Consider the following 27,141-nt stretch of genomic DNA (forward strand, 5'->3'; position numbering starts at 1 on the left):
ACTTTCATAACCTGCTAAATTTTGTAAAATGAACATGGTAATTAGGGAGTGTAGCCACAGAAAGGGGCGTGGTCAAAAAAATTTGCTGTGCTATGTGCGAGAAAAATGTTTGTCCCTCTTTTTTCTTCCAAAATGTTGGGAGGTATGCATCATGCAATACCACATACAGTACCACATCTCTCACCCACTTAATTCTGACCTTGCCCACTCCCACACCTTGTGTATTATTCCCTTCCCTTTAGAGTATAAGCTCTTTCTGCACAGGGCCTTCCTCACCTTTTGTACCGGCATTGATTGTGATGTATGTAACTCAATATGTTCTATGTATATAATTCATGTGATTTAGTTGTATAAACACATTTACTTTACAGTGCTACGGAATATGTTGGCGCTATATAAATACATGTTAATAAAAAAATAATAATAGTTTGGGTTACAACTGCCTGTTCAGGCTTCAGCCTTGTGAAACCCTAACAATGATCTTCTGGCCAATGACCGCCTATGATGGCAAAACCACGCCCACACCAAGCACAGACATGCCCCCAAATGTCATAACCCCACCCCCATTTGTCACTGCCCCACCCCCATACCATCATCCCGCCCCTTGATCGGTTTTGCGGAAGTCAAAGGTGGCAGCTACATTGTGGGTGTTTGGGGGGTGTCACATGAGAAATTCCTGAAGTTGTATATTGGGGTACACTCCCTCCTTTACTATTGGAAGATCACACCTTGGATATTCTAGAGTTAAAGCTCAAGGCCCCCCAGGGATTGCAGGAAAGCGAGGCCCCCTAATAAAATGAATGGAGTCACAGGGAGTACCAAACTACAACTCTCCGGCAGTTCTTAAACTACTAATCCCAGCATCCTCTTTAACTAAGAGCCAATATCGTTACGGCCTTAGTTGTACATAAATAAAATGATAAATATCTACCAGTTATTATTATACATAGGCGATACCCTCTCTCTGTTTTACTAAAAACGCTACGATCACAGCCCCGCGCCCAGAGAAAGAATTACTTTTATTGTCTCGGCAAAGGGGAGACTATAGAGTATAAATTACATTCGGCGTCAGCTTCCCCCCAGGGAGGAATAATATTGGGGGGCAGTAGGAAAATGAAGCACTGTCTGCGCACACGGCAAAAATCACATGGGGAATCAGCCCACGTGGGAGCACTTCCTTGTTGTCGCCGGTTGATGACATCACGGAGCTTGACTTTAACTCTTGAGAGCACTGTCTCCTCTACGGGTGAAGAAGAACGAAAGAAGGGTCAGGATGCTGCAGCGCTGTGTGGGGAGGGTGCCCTCATTGTGTCATGCAGTATCAAGCTGTAGAGTGTCAGCTTCTGGGTGCCAGGCAGCCACTAGATTGAGTGCAGGACTGACATGCAGACATCATGTGCAGCACTTTGCTTGCTACCCAGGCACCCCAGGAGCTGGTGATCCCAACAATAACACTGACAGCACTGGAGATGGGACCTTGGACAACACCCCAGCGTTGGATATTTCACCCTCTAATGACCAGATCCAAACTAGGTCTGAGAGGGGCAGAAGGGCATGGGGGCGCTCTTTGTCTCCCCTAGACAGACTCAGTCAGATGATCCCTCCCCAGTTTATCTCACAAGAAATCCAAGATCTGAGAAGTGCAGGAGGAACATCACTGCAGGAGGAGCTAGTATCTACTCCATCACTGCAGGAGGAGCCAGTATCTACCCCATCACTGCAGGAGGAGCCAGTATCTACCCCATCACTGCAGGAGGAATCAGTATCTACCCCATCACTGCAGGAGGAATCAGTATCTACCCCATCACTGCAGGAGGAATCGGTATCTACCCCATCACTGCAGGAGGAATCAGTATCTACCCCATCACTGCAGGAGGAACCGGTATTTACCCCATCACTGCAGGGGGAACCCTCTAGGCTTGACCCACCGCCTCCCCTTGGAACAGCATTTATACCAGGGGAACTGGCCATTGCTGAGTTTAAGAGAAGACATTATACTGAGTTTAAGAAAATGTTCACTCTCACTGATAGTGGCAAACTCAACAGCAACTGGGGGGTCATTGGGCACAACGAGATTGTGGGCAAACTGCCAGGGCAGAGACTAAGGACTTCTCGTGGCTTTGAATTACTGCTCAAAAGGCCGTCTCTAACGGAATACATCTTATTAATGAAGAGGGGCCCCACTATCTCTTATCCAAAGGTTGTTCATTTTATTGGCCACATGCTGAATGTGGGAGAATAGTTGCTCCTATGGATCTGGCTAAAATGTAGAGCAGCCCCACCTCTGGTGCACCCTAGTCTGCATGTCTGAATGATACTTACACTAGGGGACTCCCATGTACTGCCCTCCATCCATCCGCTGTCTCTGCTGTATTTAGATCAAGGTGTATCTCTAAGGTGCAACTTTGGGAACATTTCGCCCATTCCTTGCCCCATGTTTTTTGAATAAATATCCAGATAATCTTAATTTTTATCCCGTGCATGTTTGGTCTGAATGGCAGACGGGATGATGACTAGGAAAGGGACTCAACAGAAAATACTAAAACATAATAAAAATCCTGCCTAAACCCAAAATATTAATTTATGGAGAGGGGGGCCATTCAGTGATCATCTGAGCGCATGTGCAATGTACACTCTTGTGGCTATTCCCAGGCTATTAAAGGGGAACTATTGTGAAAATGAACATTTTATAAGAAATAAGATACTTTCTAAATACAATCAAATATTCTGAACTGTTTCTGAAATAATCAAGTTTATCTTCACTATTCCTCTCTCAGCATCTGTTTCTCTTCATTCTGTCTTCATGCAGCAGTTGGGTGTCAGTTATTCATTGACAGTTAGATCCAATATATCTTATAGGGGGCTCATTTTGCCTAGAAGATGTATTAGAGCTCACTCAAATAACTGATTCCAGTACAAACAAAATGTAACAAAATAACTGCCTTTTGCACAAATTCTGCATGTAGAGAGACATGATGTCTGGTGAGCTCTAATACATCTGCTAGGCAAAATGAGCCCCCCTATAAGATATATTGGATCTAAGGGCAGGGGCACACAAGCAGATTCGGGGACATTTAGTCGCCTGGCGATTAATCGCCTCTTCTTTGGGGCGACAATCTCCCCGAACTGCCTTCCACCTGCTAAAAAGAAAAATCGCCTGCGGTAATGCACTCGCGGCGAAAAATGGTTTGTAACACTACAAATGTATTGTTATTGCTACTTGTACTCATCTATCTATTCAGGCCTCTCCTATTCATATTCCGAATCCTAGATTTGGTTTGGGACTCGGCCTTTTTCAGCAGGATTTTGCCGAATCCTTGTGCCTGGCTGAACCTAATCTGAATCCCAATTTGCATATGTAGATTAGGGGTGGGAAGGGAAATCACATGACTTTGTCACAAAAGAAGAATTTCTTCTTATATATATATATATATATATATATATATATATATATATATAGATATATATAGATATATATATCACCATCGATGACGGCACTCCATAATCAATCAGGCTTAGACAGGAGATCTAATCATTCAGAGGTTTATCAGTGGACCAACGTTTTGATTCCTTACAGGAATCTTCGCCAGGGTGAAAACAGTGCCAGAACACAGAAAACCAGTTTAAACACCTTAAACCTCGGAATGATTAGATCTCCTGTCTAAGCCTGATTGATTATGGAGTGCCGTCATTGATGGGGATAGCTATATGGTTGTGCATTCCTAATTTGCTTGGACTATATATATATATATATATATATATATATATATATATATATATATATGATCCATTATCTGTAAACCTGTTATCCAGATAGCTCCAAATTACTAAAAGGCTGGCTTCCATAGACTCCATTTCATCCAAATAATCTACATTTTCCAAAATGATTTATTTTTCTGTGTAATAATAAAACCGTACCTTGTACTTGATCCCAACAAAGATATAATAATCAGCAAAACCAGCCTACTGGGTTTATTTAATGTTTACATGATTTTCTAGTAGACCTAAGGTATGAAGATCCAAATTACAGATAGATCTGTTATCTGGAAAACCCCTGGTCCCCAGCATTCTGGATAACAGGTTCCATACCTAAATATGAATTATTAAATCCTCTCTGTTTCCCCTCAGGATATTGCAGAGATGATGATGATGATGGATGTAAGCCCTGGGAACGTTGTGTTAGAAGCTGGTTCCGGTTCTGGAGGACTCACTTTGTTCTTATCAAGAGCAGGTACTTTGGATTCATTCACTCAAGCTGGGTGTGTATGAACCAATCTGCTCATCCTGTGTGCTCATTTCAACCAGATTGGCAGACATGAGTACTTGCAAGGGTCTGTCTCACATTGGCATTATGAAAGCTTAGGCTCATACAACCCCTGCATTTAAAGGAGAGTTAAACCCTACAAATGAATATGGCTAAAAATACCATATTTTATATCCTGAACTTATTGCAGCAGCCTAAAGTTTCAGCTTGTCAATAGCAGCAATGATCCAGGACTTCAAACTTGTCACAGGGGGTCACCATCTTGGAAAGTGTCTGTGACACTCACATGCTCAGTGGGCTCTGAGCAGCTGTTGAGAAGCTAAGCTTAGGGCTCGTCACTAATTATCCAGCAGAAAATGAGGTTGGTCTGTAATATAAGCTGATGCTACAGGGCTGATTATTAAATTCTGATGCTAATTGCACTGGTTTCTGTGCTGCCATGTAGTAATTATCTGTATTAATTACTAATAAGCCTTATAGTGTGACATTTCTGTTCTATGTGTACTGTATATTGTGAGTGGGTCCCTAAGCTCAGTAAGTGACAGCAGCACAGAGCATGTGCAGTGAATCAGCAGAAAAGAAGATGGGGAGCTACTGGGGCATCTTTGGAGACACAGATCTTTACTGCTAAAGGGCTGTGGTTGCCTTGGGCTGGTACAGAAGCACAAAACATTATGTACAACATTTCTAGCTACTTCTTTAGTTAACCTTTAGTTCTCCTTTAAAATTAGGCCTATGGTCCTCTTTCAGTGCTCTGAATTTTGATTGGTTGCTTCTTGTTTTGGTCGCTGAGCTGAGATGAAATGAATAATAAAATTGGGGCTACACGATAGTAGAAAAAGTCTGTTTGGTGTGGAGTGCAGCAGCTCTGGGCACGTGTCAGTCTCTTCCATGTTTAGGAGAATATTATATAGGTTAAAATAATATATTTTTTAATCCCCTTACAGTGGGTTTGGAGGGCCGTGTTTACAGCTTTGAAGTACGTGCAGATCACCATGCGATAGCAAAGAAAAATGTCAGAAAGTGGAAGAGCTCCTGGGACATACAGAGCAGTCACCCTTGGCCGGAAAATGTACATTTTATCAACCAGGACCTGTCGGCTGCTTTGCCTGACATGGGATCTGTGGCCTTTGATGCAGTAAGTAGGTTTCTTGTTGTTGCTTTGTACAAATGATTGCATACAACTTCTTCCCTGTGTTACATAACAGAAATCACTATTTTCTGTAAGCTCTGTACTCCATTAGAGCATGATGGGAGATGTAGGCTAAGCAAATGTTTCCCTGCTAGCACATTAGGTTGCTCCCTGTAGCTGCAACCAACCCAGCATAAATCTCTACTACACTTTAAAGGAAAACTATACCCCCAAAATGAATACTTAAGCAACAGATAGTTTATATCAAATTGAATGACATATTAAAGAATCTTACCAAACTGGAATATATATTTACATAAATATTGCCCTTTTACATCTCTTGCCTTGAACCACCATTTCGTGACTCTATCTGTGCTGCTTCAGAGATCACCTGACCAGAAATACTACAACACTAACTGTAACAGGAAGAAGTGAGGAAGCAAAAGGCAGAACTCTGTCTGTTAATTGGCTCATGTGACCTTACATGTGGTTTGTATGTGTGCACAGTGAATCGTACGATCTCAGGGGGCGGCCCTTATTTTTTAAAATGGCAATTTTCTATTTATGATTACCCAATGGCACATACTGCTAAAAAAGTATATTATTATGATAATGGTTCATTTACATGAAGCAGGGTTTTACACATGAGCTGTTTTACTCAGTATCTTTTAATAGAGACCTACATTGTTTGGGGGGTATAGTTTTCCTTTAAAGGAGAATTAAAGCTTTTTTTTTTGGAAAAACATTCGAATAGAATTTGATCTAATGCGCTTTCGTATTAGATTCGTACGATTCTAATTCGGCCAAATGCGGACCTATTCGACCAAAAAAAAAAATTCGACTAAATTTTGGTTGTTCTTTTTGAATTCGAATTTCAACGTTTTTTCAATTCGAAATTGGACCCTTGATAAATATGCCTCATAGAATAGAAATGTCTCAATATAAGTAATACAGATAATTACTACATGGCAGCACAGAAACCAGTGCAATTAGCATCAGAATTTAATAATCAGCAAACCTGTAGCATCAGCTTATATTACTGGTCAACCTCATTTTCTGCTGGATAATTAGTGACGACCCCTAAGCTTAGCTTCTCAACAGCTGCTCAGAGCCCACTGAGCATGTGAGTGTCACAGACACTTTCCAAGATGGTGACCCCCTGTGACAAGTTTGAAGTCCTGGGTCATTGCTGCTATTGACAAGCTGAAACTTTAGGCTGGTGCAATAAGTTCACTATATAAAATATGGTATTTTTACCCATATTCATTTTTAGGGTTTAGTTCTCCTTTAAAACATAAACTGGCACCAATCACCTTAAAGGGGTGGTTCACCTTTAAGTTAACTTTTGGTATGTTATAGAATGGTCAATTCTAAGCAAATTTCCCATTGGTCTTCATTATTTATTTATCTAAAAAAACAAATGCTCTGTAAGGCTACATAATTAGGGGCACATTTATCAAGGATTGAATTTCGAAGTAAAAAAACTTCGAATATCATAATCTCATATTCAAATCAATGCATGGTTACTAGGGTAGTTTAAACCCTAGCAACCAGATGGCTGAAATTGCAAACTGGAAAGCTGCTGAATAAAGCGAAATAACTCAAAAACCTTAAATAATAAAAACCAGTTGCAGATTATCTCAGAATATCACTCTCTACACCAGGGATCTGCAACCTTGGCTCTCCAGCTGTTAAGGAACTACAAGTCCCACAATGCATTTGCCTTTAGACTCCTTTAAAAGGCTCATTCATTGCATTGTGGGACTTGTAGTTCCTTAATAGCTGGAGAGCCAAGGTTGCAGATCCCTGCTCTACACCATACTAAAAGTTAATTTAAAGGTGAACTACCCCTTTAAATGTAGCGTGCAGTAACGATGCCCAATAGTTAAACTATTGAATGGTTGCTATGGGTAACTAGACAGGGCAAAACTCCTTTTTTCCTTTATTTTGATTTAGGGATGCACCGAATCCAGGATTCGTTTTGAGATTCGGCTTTTTTCAGCCGAATCCTTCTGCCAGGCCAAACCAAATCTGAATTTGATTATGTAAATTAGGGGCGGGTGAGGGAAATTTCATGACTTTTTGTCACAAAACAAAGAAGTAAAAAATGCATTTTTTTCCCTTCCCACCCCTAATTTGCATATGCGAATTAGGACTCGGTTCAGTATTCGGGAAAATCTTTTGCGAAGGATTCGGGGTTTGGCTGAATCCAAAATAGTGGATTCTGTACATCCCTGTTTTGATTACATTTTTATTACAGGTGGCTCTGGACATGCTGAACCCCCAGGTTGCATTACCTGCGATACTGCAGAATCTGAAGCAGGGAGGAGTTTGTGCGGTGTATGTAGCAAAGTAAGTACAACGTGCATAGTGGAATACACCGCGGCGTAACTTATATAGGGAATATGTAGTGGCGTACAGGGATAAAGTTAATAAAAATGAAATTTTAAATAAATAATTATAGGTCAAAAAAATGGGATGAATTAACAAAATTAACTAAATTAATAATTCAGCAAGATGGTGCTTTTTACTGTAGATTCTAGAGTGGTTGGCATGTAAAGGGTTAAACCTAACCTATTAATTTTTTGATGGAAATGGAAATATGTAACTGCCGCTAGAGCGCCCTTGTCTTTGCTGATGGCGAAACCTCCTTCCACCCAGTCTCAAAACATACAGTCTTATCTCTGTCACTATAGAAGGGGATGAAAGATCAGTGGGTGACTCTCCTACACGTGTGTCACTATCATGATTTTTATTCCATATTCAGAGAGTTGCTGGGGCAGGGCCAGAGCTATTATTAGAGGGGGTGCAATTCCAGTAAATATGCTTATTGCAGCATACAAAATGGCACACTATTTCAGAGGGTCATCATGAGACACTATTCCACCTTCTCTCCTCTTTCTCCCTCATCATTTCTTTCTATTCAAATTTTGAACATTTCCAGAATCTCCAACCCTTCAGGCATATATTAACCCCATCAACACTGACAAACATGTGCTCCAGCATAAAAAAAAATGCCAATTTTTAAATTTGTATATATATATATATATATATATATATATATATATATATATATATATATGGGCAAATTTACTTAAGGTCGAATATCGAGGGTTAATTAACCCTCGATATTCGACTGCCGAATTGAAATCCTTCGACTTTGAATATCGAAGTCAAAGGATTTACCGCAACGATTAAACCCTTCGAATCGTTCGATTCGAAGGATTTTAATCCATCGATCAAAAGACTTTTCTTCGACCCAAAAAAGCTAGCAAAGCCTATGGTGACCTTCCCCATAGGCTAACATTGACTTTGGTAGGTTTTAGGTGGCGAACTAGGGGGTCGAAGTTTTTTTTTAAAGAGACAGTACTTCGACTATCGAATGGTCGAATAGTCGAACGATTTTTAGTTCGAATCGTTCAATTCGAAGTCGTAGTCGAAGGTCGAAGTAGCCCATTTCGATGGTCGAAGTAGCCAAAAAAACCATTCGAAATTCGACGTTTTTTTCTTTCTATTCCTTCACTCGAGCTAAGTAAATGGGCCCCATAATGTTGAGCCAATTAATGCTCTAGAGTAGTATACTATGTTTATGATTTTATGCTATCACTATATAACGGATATTTATTGCACTATTTAGAGCACTATGTGAATTAATATTTTTGATGTTGGTTATCTATTCCCATGAAATAATGTATATGAATTTTAATCTGAGAATATGCACTTTATACACATAATTGTAATATATGAATGAGTAGAAGGTTTGGTAATATTTGGCTATACTGTTCATATAGATAATGAGGGGGAGTGATCATCTCAGAACTGGAGATACTATAATTATTGTTCATTTGAGTGGTGAAAATGTTATTGTAGTACTTTATGAGGTATGATAACCTGGTATGTAGTTAATCATAGATGAAATATTTTATAAAATGGATCTGCCAGATTGTGCTCCGATCATGAGAGATCTCTCCCCTTCTTTTAAGTAATGATGGGATTTTAATATAGTTTTATATAGAAATTTAAAGTATATACAGTGTGGAAATATTTATTGGTGTTTTGCACATGTGCACTTTAAGGAAAATATATTGATACTGTATAACAGGTACACTTTAAGCGCAGTAAATGAGCATATGGGAGTGATTATGTTTGCATAAGATGGATGCACAATTTTGCACTGATTAGTGGATTTTGGAATAAAAGATTTGCAATAAGCATATTTACTGGAATTGCACCCCTTTATAGTCGAATTTGAATTCTTAAAGGACTAGAGTTTGATTCTTAAAAATCTAATTACATTTTTTTAAACTCTAGCCCTTTAAGAATTTGACTATTCGCCATCTAAAACCTGCCGAATTCATGTATAAGTCAATGGGAGAGGTCCAGCGATCAGTTTGGTGATGTTTGTAGCCTTCCTGACATTCAAGTTTTTTCCGGAGGAAAAAAACTCAAATCGAATTTTTTTTAACTCTAATCTAATTCTGTTCGAGTTTTCGGATCGGTAATATTCGACAGAGTTGTAATAATTTGATTTTATTAATAAATTTCCCCAAGTTGAATTTCGAATTCAATCGATTTTAAGGGAGTTTGAAAAAACTCGTCTTCAAATCTTGGTGGCCTAATTCACTGATTTAATTACGACCTTTGACAATGTGGTAATTGTACATTCCTTGCAGCTTTGGGAATGAGTGAGTGACATATAAAAGGAAACGTTGGCCAACTAATAGAATATGCATAAACATACACTCAAACAGCGTGCTGGCACAAGGAGACAAGCTCATCAGTTTTGCTTGATCTTTACTAATAGTCTTTACCTTTCCACGTAAGTTTTGGGACTCCGCCATATTGTCCTGACATTGTGTCATCACTCCATGAAATTGAAGCCAAACACAGCAAAATAATAACTGGCAAATATTCTCTGTTCTCATATGAAAGCATCACCCAAGTCATCGACCTGCTTGAAGGAATCCGCTCTTGTCAGCTGTCCCTGCTGTGTGAAAAGATAAAGGAGATCTCTGTGAAGGACTGGCTGGTGGCTCCGGCTGTACGCAAGGACGGGACAATATCCCAACGAGTGGAACCCCAGTGGAATACAGAGTCGGATGTGGAACTTCATCATGAAGAACTCAACGCTGACAGTAGGGAAAACTTTATCTTTAGTGTTTTAAATGCATTCACTTTAAAGGGGTGTTTCATCTTCAATTTAACGTTTAATATGTTATAGAATGGCTAATTCTAAGCAACTTAGTTTTAGTATAGTATAGTTCTTTAATTATTTGCCTTTTTCTTCTGAATCTTTCCAGCTTTCAAATGAGGGTCACTGACCCCATCTAAAAAACAAATGCTTTGTAAAGCTACAAATGTATTATTATTGCTACTTTTTATTACTCATCTTTCTATTCAGGCCTCTCCTATTCATATTCCAGTCTCTTATTCCAATCAGTGTATGGTTGCTAGGGTAATTAGGACCCTAGCAACCATATTGCTGAAATTGCAAACTGGAGAGCTGCTGGATAAAAAGCTAAATAACTCAAAAACCACAAATAATAAAAATATTAAGACCAATTGCAAATTGTCTCAGAATATCACTCTCTACATCATACTAAAAATTAATTTACAAGTGAACGAATCCTTTAATAGACAGTAATTAATCCTCTTAAAGGGGTGGTTCACCTTAAAGGGGAAGGAAACCTAGTCGGCGCAAACCCCCCACCCCCCCTCCCGTTTGTTGCCCACCCTCCCTCCTCCCCCCTGGCCTACCCGTCCCACTGGGCAAATGCCCCTAACTTGTTACTTACCCTTCTGCACAGGTCCAGTCCAGGGAGTTCACAGACGACATCTTCTTCCACGCGATCTTCTTCCTGCTGTGAACGGCGTTTTGGCGCATGCGCAGTAGAATCATTTCGCCGGTACGGATCTACTGCGCATGCGCCAAAAGTCACGCGCATGCGCAGTAGATCGTACCGGCGAAATGATCCTACTGCGCATGCGCCGTTCACAGCAGGAAGAAGATCGCGTGGAAGAAGATGTCGTCTGTGAACTCCCTGGACTGGACCTGCGCAGAAGGGTAAGTAACAAGTTAGGGGCATTTGCCCAGTGGAACGGGTAGGCCAGGTTGGAGGAGGGAGGGTGGGCAACAAACGGGAGGGGGGGTGGGGGGTTTGCGCCGACTAGGTTTCCTTCCCCTTTAAAACAACTAGTTGTTTTCCGATAGATCACCAAAAATAACGACTTTTTCCAATGACTTTCTATTTTCTACGTGTGACCTTTTTTCTAATATTGAAGTGTTACGTGTCATTTTTCACCTTCTGAAGCAGCTCTGGGAGGGGGGGTCACCGACCCTATAAACTGTTTTAAATTGATACATTTAGTTGATACATTTATTATCTTTGTCCCTGCTGAGCAGAATCTCTGGGTTTCATTACAGGCAGCTGTTAGAATTGATACAATAGTTGCTAATACTCCAGAGATGTATCAACTAAATGTTGCAAAACTGTAACAGTTCAGAATCTGCACCTGAATTACTGAGCTGCCAGACTCAAACACCAGAGACACGAACATTCAACTTTAAACTTAGATTTTGGAAAAACAGTAAAAAATAAATAATGGAAAGTAATTGAAAAAAAGTCTTTATTTCTAAAAACAACTTAATTAAAAAAAAATGTTTGGAAGGTGAACAACCCCTTTAATATCCCAGACAATACAGTTGACTGAATAAACATGCACTATAATTTGGTGGGGGTTACTTTATAAAGTGGCCTCAAAGCAGGAGCTTATTTTTGAATTTCAGGCTTGGAGGCACGTTTTAAGGTGGCCATACATGGATAGATCTGCTCGTTTGGCGATGTCGCCAAACGAGCGGATCTCCCTCCGATATGCCCACCTTGAGGGCCCAACGATCGGATCCTAGCATTCGGCAAACGGGCGGTCGGATTGCGGGACCGCATCAACGAACAGATGCGGCCGCGATCTGACGGGATTTTCTGTCCCATCCGATCGAGATCTGGCCGACTTTCGGCCAGATCTCGATCGGAGAAGCCCGTCGGGGGCCCCCATACACGGGCCAATAAGCTGCCGACACAGTCTGTCGGCAGCTTTTATCGGCCCGTGTATGGCCACCTTTAGTTGCATAAAAACCAGATGTACTGCCAAACAGAGTCTCAATGTAGGTTGACAATCCATATAGGGGTTACCAAATAACCAATCACAGCCCTTATTTGGCACCCCAGGAACATTTTTCATGCTAGTGTTGCTCCACTCTTTTTACTTCTAAATGTTGCTCTCGGGTTGAAAAGGTTGGGGATCCCTGGTCTACACCATACTAAAAGTTAATTTTAAAGGAGAAGGAAACCCTTTTGCAAAAAACCGTACCCCCCCCACATAGACCCCCCTCCCTCCTGGCTAACTACCCCCCCCCCACGTGGAACCGCCCCGTACTTTATACTTACCCCTCGGTGCAGATTCTTCCAGCGGAGTTGCACGCATCCATCTTCCAGCTCTTCTGTAAACTGACTGGGAGATCAGTATTTCTGCACATGCATAGTTGGAGCAGTTTGCGCAACTACGCATGCGCAGAATTACACTGAAATTGCCAATCTCCCAGTCAGCTTACCGAGGACACGAAAGATGGAGCGTGGAACTCAGCTGGAAGAATCTGTGCCGGGGGGTATGTATGTAGTATGGGCCATTTCCCCAGGGGGGAGGAGGGTCTACGTGGGATGGGGGGGTGCAGGGTTTTTTTGCAAAAGGGTTTCCTTCTCCTTTAAGGTGTACAACCCCTTTAAGATGTCTGTTGCTGTTTTCCTGACATATATGACTTAGCAAAAATATATAGCTGGAAATTCTTTGCATTCCTGGACGGTCCTGTAATTGGCATGAACTCTTAAAAATCCACCCTGCTTTGTTCACTAGTTGCTTATGCGAGCCATTGGTTGCACTGTTGCACAGATTCTTCACTTCTATTCAGTCTGGAATTTTAACAAGTATCTGGTGGTCTTTCGGGATCTGACTTACCTCCAGCTAATAAGCAGCGGTTTGAGTGATAGACTGAAAGATGAATAAAAGGCGTGAAAATGAAAATACAGCAATAAAAATAATAAAAGCTTGTAAATTAGCCTGCTGTGTGGGTGCCAGGTATAGTTGACCCCTGCAGCCAGATCACTTTTTGTTTTTCTACATAGTTGCAGCACTGCATGGGGCTCTGTAGTCCATAGCTACGTCAGCCCAATCCAGCCTGTAACTGTGTCATGGTCCATCCCACCACCCACACCACAACGTAATAAAAAAATGGAATACGATTAACAGAAAGTAATTGTATTAAACACAGACCAAAAATGATGTTCTGTTTTTATTTGCTTATGACTGTTCTGCTCTCTATTCACTGTGTTTCCCATCTCTACAGCTGAGGAGCTTTCTAATGCTGTAAAACCCTTTGGACAAGTGCCTTATATTGCTCGGCCGTTGCCATGGCAATCAGGTCATACAGGTAAAAAAAAAAAAAAAGTACCATGTTCTAGCTTTTAGGATAAGTAAACCTTTAAAATAAATGAATGTACAATTGATGAGAGTGCTAGCCTAAGCACTTTTTTACATACAATATTAATTTTCTTTTTATTCCAAGACACACGTACTGTTAATGTGAATGAATTTTGTTACAACAGCGACACCTGCCGGTCAGTTTCTGACCACCAATTAGTCAAAGAAGTTGTCAGGAGAGAGAAGGAGGCTGCTCTGATGTTCTTCTGCTTAAGATTTGAGAAAGGTTTCTGATTTTTTTCCTAAGCAGCATCTATCTTTCTACTGATTACTTCCTTGACTAATTGGTGGTCAGAAACTGACCAGCAGCTGGTGCTGTTGTAACAAAATTCATTCAAAGGTCCAGTAACATCAAATTTTTTTTTGTAAAATTCATTAGTATACAATGAAAAAAAAAACACAAAGACAAATGAAACTTTGAAATCGCTAAGTCTTTATTAAGAAATAACTTACTGAAATTTTGCTTGCACTCCTCTTCAGAAAAGGCGACGATCCATCGTACGGTGCTTGATTTCTCCTCCCTGGCTATCTCCTATAAGGAAGGCAGGGAGGAGAAATCGAGCGGATGGATCACCTTTTCTAAAGAGTAGCGCAAGCAGAGTTTCGGCAAGTTATTTCTTAATAAAAACTTAGTGATTTCAAAGTTTCATTTGTCTTTGTTTTTTTTTCATTGTATACTAACGAATTGTTTGTTTTTTTTAAATTGATGTTACTGGTCCTTTAACAGTACATGTATGTATCCCTTAATATTTTGGAATAAAAAGAAAATAAATAATGAATGTAAATTACATAAGTGCTTAGAATAGCACTCTCATTTTCACTTATTTTAAAGGTTTACTTATCCTTTATGAAAAAATATACAGAATGTATTCTTAACAGCTGAGATTTAATTACTGTGAAATTCTGCCAGCCGCAGAGTATGATAAAAAGACAAATCCAGATTTATACGAAACCCTGTAAATAATATATTACATATATTTATCTATATAAGTGCTTTATTTTTTCTGCCTTAATTATTAACAGCAGTATTGTATATCTCTTCCTTTTGTAGCTTTTCTTGTTCAGCTGAGGAAGATCAGAGCAGCTCCTAACTGCACAGAACCGGAAGACTCCAGTTAATGAAATTATTTTCTATATACTTTAAACATATTTCATTCTCTGTTATAAACATCAATTTAGATTTAAAAGAACTCGATGTGAAATGAAAGTGACATATACTTTGGACATCTCTGTATAGCTAAGTGCAGCCCCATTATTGCTCAGGACGGACTTTATTCTTTGTTATGTGTAAACCACTCCATGGATCTGTCTTGTGAGCTGCAGCGTCTCCTCTGCTGGTGGATTTCATGAGGTTCTATAAAGAATGAAAGTAAAGCCCATGTGAAGGATTTATGAGATTATTTAAAGCCTTAAAGTGATACTGACACTTAAAAACTACTTTTTAAAATATGAATGTACATTAAAAGTTACCTATAGGTCATGTAGATATTTTTTTTTTCTTCTAAGTTATTGTTAGCTGAAGTTTCTAAACCTGACTGTTTTGCCAACCTGACTGTCCCATCTCAGCCTGTCAGTTAAAGTTTACAATGCTAACGGACTCCTGCTGCACAAAAATGGCAGCCCCCTCATACAGGAACATGGGGCATCAGACAGGTAATGTAAAAGCATTGTGCAAATACTTTATGGCAAAGTTATAAGTGTCTTTCAAAGTCAATAGTATGATGTAAAAAAGAGTTTAATATCTGGTATCAGTATCTCTTTAATGGCGTTTCCTCTCAAACTCTTTCACACTGAAATGATTAAGTTAATGATTAAGTTAATGCTATGTTATCACGTAAAAGAAAATTGAATCTTCTTTAATAAGCTTCTTAAGCCACTTGGTTAAATAACAAGTTTCAATTGGTACTGATATCTTGCCAACTACACAGACCCTACATTGCAGACAGCAAAGTTACAAAGTGCCAGTGACATTGATTTTACTTGTCCAGGTTCTATGTGAAACAGAACAACATGCTGCACTGGCAATCAGCAGTTTGAAGGGTCAGTAACACTAATAAATGAAAGGGTTTTATGTGCAATTAAAGGATAAGCAAAGGCATAATCACTGGGAGTGGGAGGCAGTAGGCAGTCCCTAGTACAGTGATCCCCAACCAGTGGCTCGTGAGCAACATGTTGCTCACCAAGCCTTTGGATGTTGCTTTCAGTGGCCTCAAAGCAGGTGATTATTTTTGAAATCCAGGTTTGGAGGCAAGTTTTGGGTGCATAAAAAACAGGTCTACTGCCAAACAGAGTCTCCTGTAGGCTGCCAGTCCACACAGAGTCTACCAAATGGCCAATCACAGCCCTTGTTTGGCATACCCAAGGGACTTTTTTCATGTTTGTGTTGCTCCTCAACTCACGGGTAAAAAAAGTTTGGGGACCCCTGCCCTAGTGATTATAATCGCTTACTTGAGAACCCAGGCTGGTGCTCCTGTTCACTGAGAACTGCACTATCCCAGGACACTACTGTAACAGCACCACACTGCAATCTTTATTTTCTTCCAGCCTGCTCTTTGGCTGTACATAGTACCCTGGGATGGGGGGAGTGCCTAACATTTTTTATGCTTTTTGTGATATACATAATGTACTGTTTACCTAAACTGCATCAGACATTAAAATGCAGTTTATAATACTGTAGGGGTCCAAAGAACAAACTGCTTAGAAGACAGAAGTTTAGTATTTATTGGGGCCCATAATCCCCCACTGTGCAACATGAATGCAATGAACACACTTGCCTGTTTTAATCATAAAAAATCCATAGTTTTTATTTCTTGAGCTAAGGGCAGAGAAACGATCATATTCGGGGAGATTAGTCGCCTGGCGTTACATCTTCTTCGGGGTGACTAATCTCCCCGAACTGCCTTCCCACCGGCTAGAATGTATATCGCCGGTGGGATGGCAATTGGAGCGCTTCGGTTTCCGAAGTTGCCTCACAAGGAAACTTCGGGCGACTTCAGAAAATGATTGCCATCCCGCCGGTGATTTTCATTCTTGCCAGCAGGAAGGCAGTTCGGGGAGATAAGTCGCCAGGTGACTAATCTCCTTGAATCTGACCGTGTATCTCTGCCCTAAAAAGGGCAAAGAAGCTACTACCATGTTTGATCCTTGTGAGGTAATAATTATATTCCCAGTGCACAGCCCCTCCCTCCCCCTTTGTTATGACTGTTTTGTTAGCATTATGCAGGGGGATTATCTGTGCACTGGTAATCTAAATATCGATCTCGCAAGGACCAAACATTGCTTAGGTTCAGTTTCCCTGTTTGCCCTGTTTAGCTCAAGAAATAACCCTAGATTTTTTCTTAGTGAAGGCAGATGTGCTTAGTGAACCAGGAAAAAGGCACCTGAGTGCTAGATGTAAAATAGTGCACATATATATATAAAATTGTGGCCAGCCCCCCCCCCCCACATTATAAGAAAATTGGTGTCCAGGGCCCCTTAAACGTCCATGCCTTCCCGAAGTCAGCAGCTCTCAGAAAGATGGGGGGCCCGGATAAGTGTGGCGTGGCCAAGGCCCCCCTTACCCTCGGGCCCCCTACAACTCTTCCCCCTGTCCCCCCTGATGGCTGCCCTGTTCATGGCCCACCACATACCTGAGATGACATTTCTCAAGGCAAATTTGCCTCTTTTCAGTTGCAGGCGCTGTATGCTAGACCCTCTAAAGCTCAAAGTTAAAATGAAAAACAATTTTATATGGAATAATATAAAATTTGGACACACCTCTATTAATGCTGCAGCCATGTGGATCATTCACCATTTTCTCCCCCGACGATTGTGATGAATTCTGTGGTAAAATGTGTTTGTTTACCTGTAATGTGGTACTGGATGAGGAAGATGTGGTACTAAATGAGGAAGTTGTTGAATTTGATAAACCCAGTACCGTCAGTCTCCCTTTCTTACCACAGACAGTGCAGTCTTGTGGTGTAGCAGAAGGCCCACGGGGCAGATAAACATCATCTTTACTATAATTTCTAACTGCTCCACTATGGTGCTCTGAACGCTCCCTCTGCCAGATATAATGGGTTGGTGCAATTGCCATTACCTAAAGCACAATATTACATTTAGGAAAGCTAAAAGAAACTAAACACAACCTAAAATTAGGACTAATCAATATACCACTGCTCACTCCAATCACAAAAGGGCATACAGAATATATAATTTATTATTCTTTATTTACCCTTTATCCCAGTGGACCTATCACATTTACACTAGGGGCATATTCACTTGGAGATATTTATGGGCAGATTTATCAAAGGTCGAATTTTGAATTGATGTGAATTTTCTTTTTTAATCTAATAAATTTGAATGTATTCACAACTGAAATGGGAGGTTATTTATGAAAATGTGAACGTTCGATCAAATGGAAACAATCTGAAATTTTTTTGTGCTGTTTTTATCAAAACAGCACAGGTCAAATAATATCTGCCAGAAGCCGATACACAAAACCGATTAATAATATAATATGCAGACTGCACTGGGTCCTGTTTTGTCATGTAATCTAATGTGGATTTTATAGTTTTTGTATTGTTTAATACAAACTTTCTCCAACTCTCCTGAACCAGTGGCTGCAGCAAAATAATCCTTCAGTGAGAATCTCAGTTTATCTGTTTTAATCTGGCTCCATGATCTTTGTCCCTGCAGCTGGAGTTGGAAACAGAGGATGTGAAGACAAAATTAAAATCCCATTTTTACTTTATTAACTGAAAAAGAAACCTATCCCCAATAATAAATATCTACAGTTTTTATAACAAACCTGACTGTAGGCAGTGAAATTCCCCCTTCATTTACTCGCTCTAACTGCTGCGGATACGAATTTCTACACAGTTGCCGGCTGCTCTACAGGTAAACAAACAAAGCTGCTCAAGTTCTGGGAGGTAAGGTGAGGGGGCTCCCCCTGCTGTTTGAAGGTATGATCATTTCCTTGCAGAGCAGTTAGGGACCGTCTGAAGTTTCCTATCTGCATCAGTCAAAGCAAGTAAACTAAGAGAGGATTTCACTACATACAGTCAGGTTTCTTATAAAGACTGTAGACATTTTTTTAATTAAAATATATTGGCAACAGGTTTCTTTTTCATTAAAGAAAGTAAAAATGGGATTTTATTTTTTTGCCTTTACATTTCCTTTAATAAATTTTCCCCTTAATCTTCCTGTATGTTTTTTTGCAGTGTGGCAGGTGCCATTTGGATCTGCAGTGACAAATGAAGTTGCATTGTGGGTAAAAATACACCTGATAAATTGGGACCAATATTTTGTAGACAAGCCTTTAGACTTTGAGGTATCCATCAGGCATTCCGTGTACCTCAAGTGTAATGCAGTCAGTTTTTCTACATCGGCTTCATCATAAGGCACTATTACTAAGTGAAAAGAAAGGCACAGAAATAAAACAGAATGATCCATGCTATTCCATTAGGGGGAGCACTTCATTCTACTAATGTGGAAAATAAAAGGTGTTTTTTTTAAAGAGGTGCAGAGCAATGTAATTATTAAGACTTGTGTATCATAAATGTGCATAAACTGAGCCTCAGCATTCACTTGTGTAATGTGGTGGCATTTATGAGGTTATGGAACACACAGACAGGCACTGCTAACCTAATATTGAACAGGCATTACAAAATAAACATAGATACATATAGTTTTCTTCCCTGCTACAATTCCAACTTGAGATACAATTTCCAGTATATTTTAAACCCAGTGGCTACAATGGTAACTCAGCAACAGCTTAAATGGGTTGTTCATCTTTTTATTAACATTATATATGATGTATAGAGAGTGATATTCTGAGACGATTTGCAATTGGTTTTTATTATTTGTGGTTTGTGAGTTATTTATCTTTTTATTCAGCAGCTCACCAGTTTGCAATGTCAGCAATCTGGTTTAGGGTTTAGTTCTCCTTTAAGGTACGAAGATCCAAATTACAGAAAGATCCATTATTCTGAAAACCCAGGCCCTAAGCATTCTGGGTAACACGTTCCTTACCTGTACTCTAATACTCGTGTGTCTAGTGTTTTAATATCTGGGTAGACTTGTTTGAAGGAATACAAAAATAAATAAAACACCTTGATATAATAGGATGCCAGAACTTACCTCTTCACAGCACCGCCTACTGACTGCTGCTCTATAGTCAATTTTTGACCACAGGTCATCTCTTGACTTGAGAAAATGTGGATAAAGCTTCCTCCATTTTTCGCCTAAGGCCCAAGGAAATATTTCATACTTGGATTCTTCCTCATCCTCCTCAACTGTATTTGCCAAATACCTACAGAACAAAAATGAATTTACAAAATATTAAATGATCTATTCATTAGGGATGTACTGAATCCACTATTTTGGATTCGGCTGAACCCCCGAAACCTTCGCGAAAGATTCGGCCGAACCCCCGAAACCTTCGCGAAAGATTCGGCCGAATACCGAACCGAATCCAAACCCTAATATGCTAATTAGGGGTCGGAAGGGGGAAATATTTTTTACTTCCTAGTTGTGTGACAAAAAGTCACGCGATTTCCCTCCCCGCCCCTAATTTACATATGCATATTAGGATTCAGTTTCGGCAGAAGGATTCGGCCGAATCCTGGCCAAATCCCGAACCGAATCCTGGATTCGGTGCATCCCTACTATTCATAGAAATATACATCTCTCATTGCACCTGATGTGCTTTTTTTTTTTACACAGAGATTAAATAGATTAGTGATCCACATTGCTGTCTAATAAAGTGTTAGGATTGACTCTTGTTTTTTAACTGATACAAATTTAATGTCTGCGGAGATAACCATAGTCGTTTTTAAATGGAACCGCAGAGTAGTCCATGGTTTAGAGACATACTTTACAAACCCTGTGTAACATTCTTAAATATAGATATTTTCAAAAATGGAGACAATGATTGATACAGTAACAATATCACAAGAATAATGTTTTAAATGACTTGCAATACACTTACAATGCAGCAAAGAAGTTCATCCTGTTATACTCATTTATACGGAATCCAGCTCTCTTGAAATAAACAAAGGTCATAGCCAAAAGATACTGTGCAGAAAATAATGAAACATGTAAATATTTTTTGCAAGCTTTTTGATTCACTACATTGATTTACTACACGATAAAAGAAATGTGATAATGCATGGCAAGAATGTGTTATTACACAAAATCAAGAAGCAAGTTCAGGAGGTCTTCTCCCTCAAGTACACACAAAGGTTAGGGATTGTGCATAGTGTTTATTCACATCAGTGCATGGTTGCTGGGATAATTTGGACCCTCTCTTATTTGGAAAACCCCAGGTCCCAAACATTCTGGATAACAGGTCCCATACCTGTACATACAGGGTCCATAACTATATGAAAAAACTCTGTTCCTGCTACATGCTGGGCAGCCACCAATATAATTTTATTCCTTTGTGCAGGACATACGGTAATTCTCATAACACAGAAATAAAGAGAAAAGGTAAGTTGTATTTTAGAAACATAATTGTAAAACACTGATCCTGCAGTAATATATCTTTGATATCTATTTGGAAAACACATTTTTGCGAGTCATATTAGTAACTTTATCCTAATGAGTGATTATTACCTTGTCAGCGATTTTACAACAACAATCCATCCACAAGAAATCCTGGATCAAGTCATCATCTAATACAAAGAAAAAATTGCATTTACTACAGATAAAGTATGCCTATACTGTATGTTCTCCCAGCAATGATAATAGGAGTATTATATAACTGTAACACTGTAATAAATGTTTGTATTTAAAGGAATAACCTGCTGTACAATCACCTTGGATTTCCATGACCGTGTCAGTGTACCTTTTTTTGATGGTCACATAATTCCTCCATGACTTCCTTATATCCTTATCATTTACAGTAGGGGGTAGATTATCGCTTATAATACATGAGTGATACTCAGAGTTCTCGGTATAGCCTGCTGTCTTGTACCTTTATATGGACACAGAACCTCTCAGCAGTGTCGCACTGGCCCACAGGGATACCAGGGAAACTCCCGGTGGGCCCAGGTGTCAGTGGGCCCTTTTGCTTCTAACCATTTGGCCAATTTCATGGTCATTCCCTATTTCTTTATGGGAACAAATGCGTAATAATGGAAGAATATAGTAAGTATATAAAAGACTATGAGAATAAAGAGTTTGAGTGAGGAGAAGAAGAGTAATAGTTTGGAAAGTGCGCCAACGGTCTAAGGTTTTCTGGTGGGCCCCTGGCATCCCAGTCCGAAACTTCCCCTCAGTGACTTCTAATATCCTTATAATCTACAGTAGGGGGCATATTACCCATTATAATACATGAGTGATACACAGAGTTCCCTGTATAACTCAGCCTGCAGCCTTATGTCTTTATATGGTCACAGAACCCCTTAGTGACTTCTAATATCCTTATCATTTACAGTAGGGGGTCCATTATCCCTCATAATACATGTGTGTTACTCAGAGTTACCTGTATAACTTAGCCTGCAGCCTTATGTCTTTATATGGTCCCAGAACCCCTCATTGACTTCTAATATCCTTATAATCTACAGTTGGGGGTACCTAATTCCTTATAATACACGAGTGATACACAGAGTTCCCTGTATAACTCAGCCTGCAGCCTTATGTCTTTATATGGTCACAGAACCCCTTAGTGACTTCTAATATCCTTATCATTTACAGTAGGTACATTATCCCTTATAATACATGAGTGATTCTCAGAGTTGTGTATCCTTATCCTTGTGTATCAGTATCCTTGTGTCTTATATAAGAGTACAGTGGCTCCTAATATCCCTATAATTTACATTAGGGGGGTTCATTATCATCATCTGCATTTAAAAAGTATCTAACTTACCAAAAAGTTTAAAAAAAGCGGTCATCTCTTTGCGTTGTATTATTAGACATGGCCCTTTTAGGCGTTTAAGTCCATTGTTACTATACCCATTTCTTTCATGACATTCTTGGCTTTCATTAGCTAATGGATGCTTTGCCTGAATGTTTTTCTTCTGCTGCATTCTTGAGCTGGATTTCAGACACACTGTAACTACACTGGGAGTCTGCCGGCAGGCCTGGTTATGCCTCATGTTTTAATCATACGTCCTATATCAGAATAAAGCAAGGTACAGGCAGGGGATAATGAAACAGTATATGATTTACTGTAATATGCAAATTATTATGCAGAGTTGATTCTCACACACAGGAAACGAGGGAGATGATTTAACAGTAATACATACCATCCTTTTTACAAGCAGTACAGGTATGGGACCTGTTATCTAGAATGCTCGGGACCTGATGTTTTCTGAATAATTGATCTTTCTGTAATTTTGGTCTTTATACCTTAAAGGGATACTGTCATGGGAAAAAATTTTTTTTCAAAATGAATCCGTTCCTAGTGCTGCTCCAGCAGAATTCTGCACTGAAATCCATTTCTCAAAAGAGCAAACAGATTGTTTTATATTCAGTTTTGAAATCTGACATGGGGCTAGACATATTGTCAATTTCCCAGCTGCCCCAAGTCATGTGACTTGTGCTCTGATAAACTTCAATCACTCTTTACTGCTGTACTGCAAGTTGGAGTGATATCACCCCCTCCCTTTCCCCCCCCCAGCAGCCAAACAAAAGAACAATGGGAAGGTAACCAGATAACAGCTCCCTAACACAAGATAACAGCTGCCTGGTAGATCTAAGAAAACACTAATAGTAAAAACCCATGTCTCACTACGACACATTCAGTTACATTGAGAAGGAAAAACAGCAGCCTGCAAGAAAGCATTTCTCTCCTAAAGTGCAGGCACAAGTCACATGACCAGGGGCAGCTGGGAAATTGACAAAATGTCTAGCCCCACACACAGGCAGATTTGGGGAGATTAGTCGCCTGGCGACAAACCTCCTCTTCTTCGGGGCGACTTATCTCTTCGAACTGCCTCCCTGCTGGCTAAAATGTAAATCGCCGGCGGGATGGCACTTGGCGCGATTCATTTTCCGAAGTCGCCTCACGAGGAAACGAACCGATCTTTCCATAATTTGGATCTTCATACCTTAAATGGCACCTGTTAGGTAAAAATGTCATCCTCAACCAAAGGTGCAGGCTAATAGAGCTCACATTCCAGTTGGGGATAACAGTAGTTTTTTTTTTAAGAAAAAAAAGGCTCCCCGCCGGTGCTAGGCTACCCTCACTGGAAGGGAACTCTCAGTGCGAGCAGCCATGTCCGGTCACTCGCATGTGCATAATGAACAGCTGGCCCGAATTGCTCATTATGCGCGTGATGTCACATGTGCGTTATGCGCATGAGAGTGACACAACATGGCTGCTTGCACCAGGAGCTCCCTCCCGGAACGGGTAGAGCAAGGCTGCCAGCGGGGGGGCATTTTTTTTTAAAAAAACTACTGTTATCCCCAACCGGAATCCTGGCTCTATAAGCCCGCACCTTTGGTTGGGGATAACAGGTGCCCTTTAAGCCTACTAGAAATGAATATACGCATTAAATTGGTAAAAGTACAAGATTTTATTTTATTACTACAGAGAAATAGGAAATATTTATTTTTAAATGTGAAGTATTTGGATAAAATGGAGTCTATGGGAGACTGCCATCCTGTAATTCTGAGCTTTCTGGATAACAGGTTTCCGGATAAATGATCCCATACTGTACAGGAATCCATGACAAGCCAGGTGAGGGATTATTTCGACCACAATTCTTGGTATCCCCCCAAGCCCGACAGCTGAGGTTGTGGACTATAAGATCTCCCAGCATGCCACAGCCACTGATATTGCTTAATTACAACTCCCAGCAGCATCCATGTGGGCTAATGTTGTAACAGTACAACTCCCAGAACCTCTGACAGCAGGGCATGGGAGTTGCCACGTCAGTAAATCAAATACCCCACTTGGGCATTGAGTAAAAACGCAGCATGTTGTGGAAAATAAATTTCTCATGATAAATGTGCCTCAGTGTCAATGCCAAACAGTGCACATGGCTGACACTATGTTCTTGTACAGTAAGAAAGGGTTCATTAAACGCGGGAAATCTCCTCCATGTGTGGAGTAAATGTACGTACATGTAAACCCCTCAGGGCCTCGAGCGCGAAGTAGAATTATATTTTCAGCCAAACTCTCACCTCAGTCACCACAGAATGTTTATAACTTGCCGCCACGGTTTTATCCAGTCAGGATCTGCCTTCCCTGAAGTGCCGCCAATCAGCGAACATGCTGGTGGCGCTGCGCGAACAAACCCCGCCCACCTGTCGGTGTGTGAGAGGGAAACGCGGGAAGGATAAGTGGGCGGGGCAGAGAGTAAGCAGGACGGCTGTGTGCAGTACAGAAAGTCTGTCAGAAATGGCATGGCTGTGTGGAGTCATCTCCAGCTGCATAAACATGACAACCACTGTAAAATTACAGTAACATTACAGTAAATTACAGTAACAGCCTTGTTGGTTTTAAACTAAGGTTGAGGCAAAGGACAGATTTTGAGCCATCGTGTGTCTGAGAACATTAAAGTCGGATTCCTTTTTGCGCCATTTTAGAAGCGAGTTATGTAATGAAAGTGGGGATGCACCAAATAGAGCATTCAGTTCTGCCCGTCTGAGCCAAATACTAATTTGCATATGCAAATTGGGGACAGGGAGGGAAATCGCAACTTTTTGTCAAAACAAGGAAGTAAAAAATCTTTTCCCCTTCATCACCTCTAATTTGCATATACAAATTAGGATTTGGTTCAGCATTCAGCCGAATCTTTTGCGAAGGATTCGGGGGTTCATCCGAATCCAAAATAGTGGATTCCGTGCATCCCTAAATGAAAGGCATTAAGTTTGCCCAGTAGCCGTGACCCAAAACCACCAATCAGCAGGAAGCATTTGCTGGTCACCTGTTCAGAGGCAATCATCTTATTGGTTGCTGTTGGTCAGGGCCGGAACTAAGGGTAGGCAGAGTAGGCACGTGCCTAGGGCGAAAGCTGGGGGGGCGCCAGGCACGTACCTGCTCTGTCGCCTACCCCGTGTCCGGTCCTGTCTCTCCCAGACTGCCTAGTGTAACTTTAACGAAAATGCGCATGCGCGAACACCATTTCGCGCATGCGCGCTGGAGCATAATTTCACGCATGCACGCTGGAGCCTAATTTCGGGCATGCGCAGTTTCGCGCACACTGAGCCGGCGCCGTACCCGCCAGCTTGCCTAGGGCGCCTGGCCGGGTTGGCCCGGCTCTGCTATTGGTTGCTGCTCCTGGGCAAACTTAGTGCCTTTTATTACAAATGCGGCAGGTCTGGACTGAGATTCTAAATATGCCCTGGCATTTCAGCTACACAGAGGCTCAAACAGACCCCACATACCCAATAAATAGTGCCTGTCTAAGGCAACTTACAGCAGCCCCTCTGGCATTTGCCAGAACCCACAGATTGCCAGTCCGGGCCTGATATGCGGGGATGGTGTTTGGAATGCGCAGTTTGGTGGCTTTCTGCAGTCTTCTGATTGGCCAATAGGTGTCACAAATGCACAAGGAATGAATAGTGAATCAATTCTGCACTGTGAGAATGGGATCTTAAATATTGCCCAATATACATAAAAGAAATCATTTTTTTTTACAATAAAATATAAACATACGCAAAGGACTGCAGAACTGGGATTAAAAAGCACCGCTCCAGTACGAATCTACGTTGCTGCAGGATCAGAACATGATGTAAATTCCAAAATGGGGTGGCAATTAGGGGACAATGCCCCGGACCCTACACTTGAGAGGGAGGAGCAAACATGCTTTGGTGCAGAAATGGTATCCACGTAATACAATTAATAACGGGAGCACCTTTTTCATGGTGGAAAGCGCAATGCCTGCCCAATGACACATAGCCCTGCCAGCTGCAGTATTAACATGTCCTGCTTATTGGGGTCTACAGAGTGGAATGGGCTCAGCGCTTTCAGACTTGTCTATGGTTGCCACCTTTTATGGAAAAAAATACTTGCCTTCCTATATACTTATCTTTTTTCCAATTAATAAAATTGAGATCAACCATAATTTTTACCGGCTATGCCAGTAAAATACCGGCCCGGTGGCAACCCTACACTTGTCCCAGGCCCCTCAACCCTTAAAGGGGAACTATAGCGAACATTAAAATTTAATATAAGCTTCATCATACTGAAATAAGAAACTTTGTAAAAACAATTAATTCAAAATTCTGCATTGTTTCTGAAATAATCAAGTTTATCTTCACTATTCTTCTCTCAGCATCT

The 27,141-nt window shown here is 40.6% G+C and overlaps 2 protein-coding genes across 6 annotated transcripts; one reads left to right on the forward strand and one right to left on the reverse strand.

Moving 5' to 3' along the window:
• Positions 1–636: 636 nt before the first annotated feature.
• trmt61b.L (tRNA methyltransferase 61B L homeolog) lies at positions 637–15,412 on the forward strand. 3 transcript variants are annotated; one of them, XM_018262689.2, is made up of 8 exons: positions 637–1,693; positions 1,724–2,200; positions 4,129–4,231; positions 5,212–5,402; positions 7,657–7,748; positions 10,329–10,531; positions 13,795–13,878; positions 14,980–15,412. In XM_018262689.2, exons 1-8 carry the CDS (start codon positions 1,274–1,276, stop codon positions 15,045–15,047), a joined length of 1,638 nt encoding a protein of 545 aa, XP_018118178.1. In that variant the 5' UTR covers positions 637–1,273; the 3' UTR covers positions 15,048–15,412. The 3 variants fall into 3 exon arrangements, with proteins under 3 accessions (XP_018118178.1, XP_018118177.1, XP_018118180.1); XM_018262688.2 differs by having other exon boundaries at positions 638–2,200; XM_018262691.2 differs by having other exon boundaries at positions 638–1,882.
• Positions 15,150–25,428, reverse strand: spdya.L (speedy/RINGO cell cycle regulator family member A L homeolog). Of its 3 annotated transcripts, none has more exons than XM_018262692.2 (7): positions 25,041–25,426; positions 22,780–23,024; positions 21,525–21,583; positions 20,899–20,984; positions 20,049–20,220; positions 17,685–18,006; positions 15,150–15,282 (listed from the first exon to the last, which is right to left on the reverse strand). In XM_018262692.2, exons 2-7 carry the CDS (start codon positions 23,006–23,008, stop codon positions 15,200–15,202), a joined length of 951 nt encoding a protein of 316 aa, XP_018118181.1. In that variant the 5' UTR covers positions 23,009–23,024; positions 25,041–25,426; the 3' UTR covers positions 15,150–15,199. The 3 variants fall into 3 exon arrangements, with proteins under 3 accessions (XP_018118181.1, XP_041418522.1, XP_041418523.1); XM_041562588.1 differs by having other exon boundaries at positions 24,981–25,045; XM_041562589.1 differs by having other exon boundaries at positions 15,181–15,282; positions 17,773–18,006; positions 25,041–25,428.
• Positions 25,429–27,141: the final 1,713 nt, after the last annotated feature.

This window comes from Xenopus laevis, chromosome 5L (genome assembly GCF_017654675.1).
Source record: "Xenopus laevis strain J_2021 chromosome 5L, Xenopus_laevis_v10.1, whole genome shotgun sequence".
In the NCBI taxonomy this organism is placed as follows: domain Eukaryota; kingdom Metazoa; phylum Chordata; class Amphibia; order Anura; family Pipidae; genus Xenopus; species Xenopus laevis.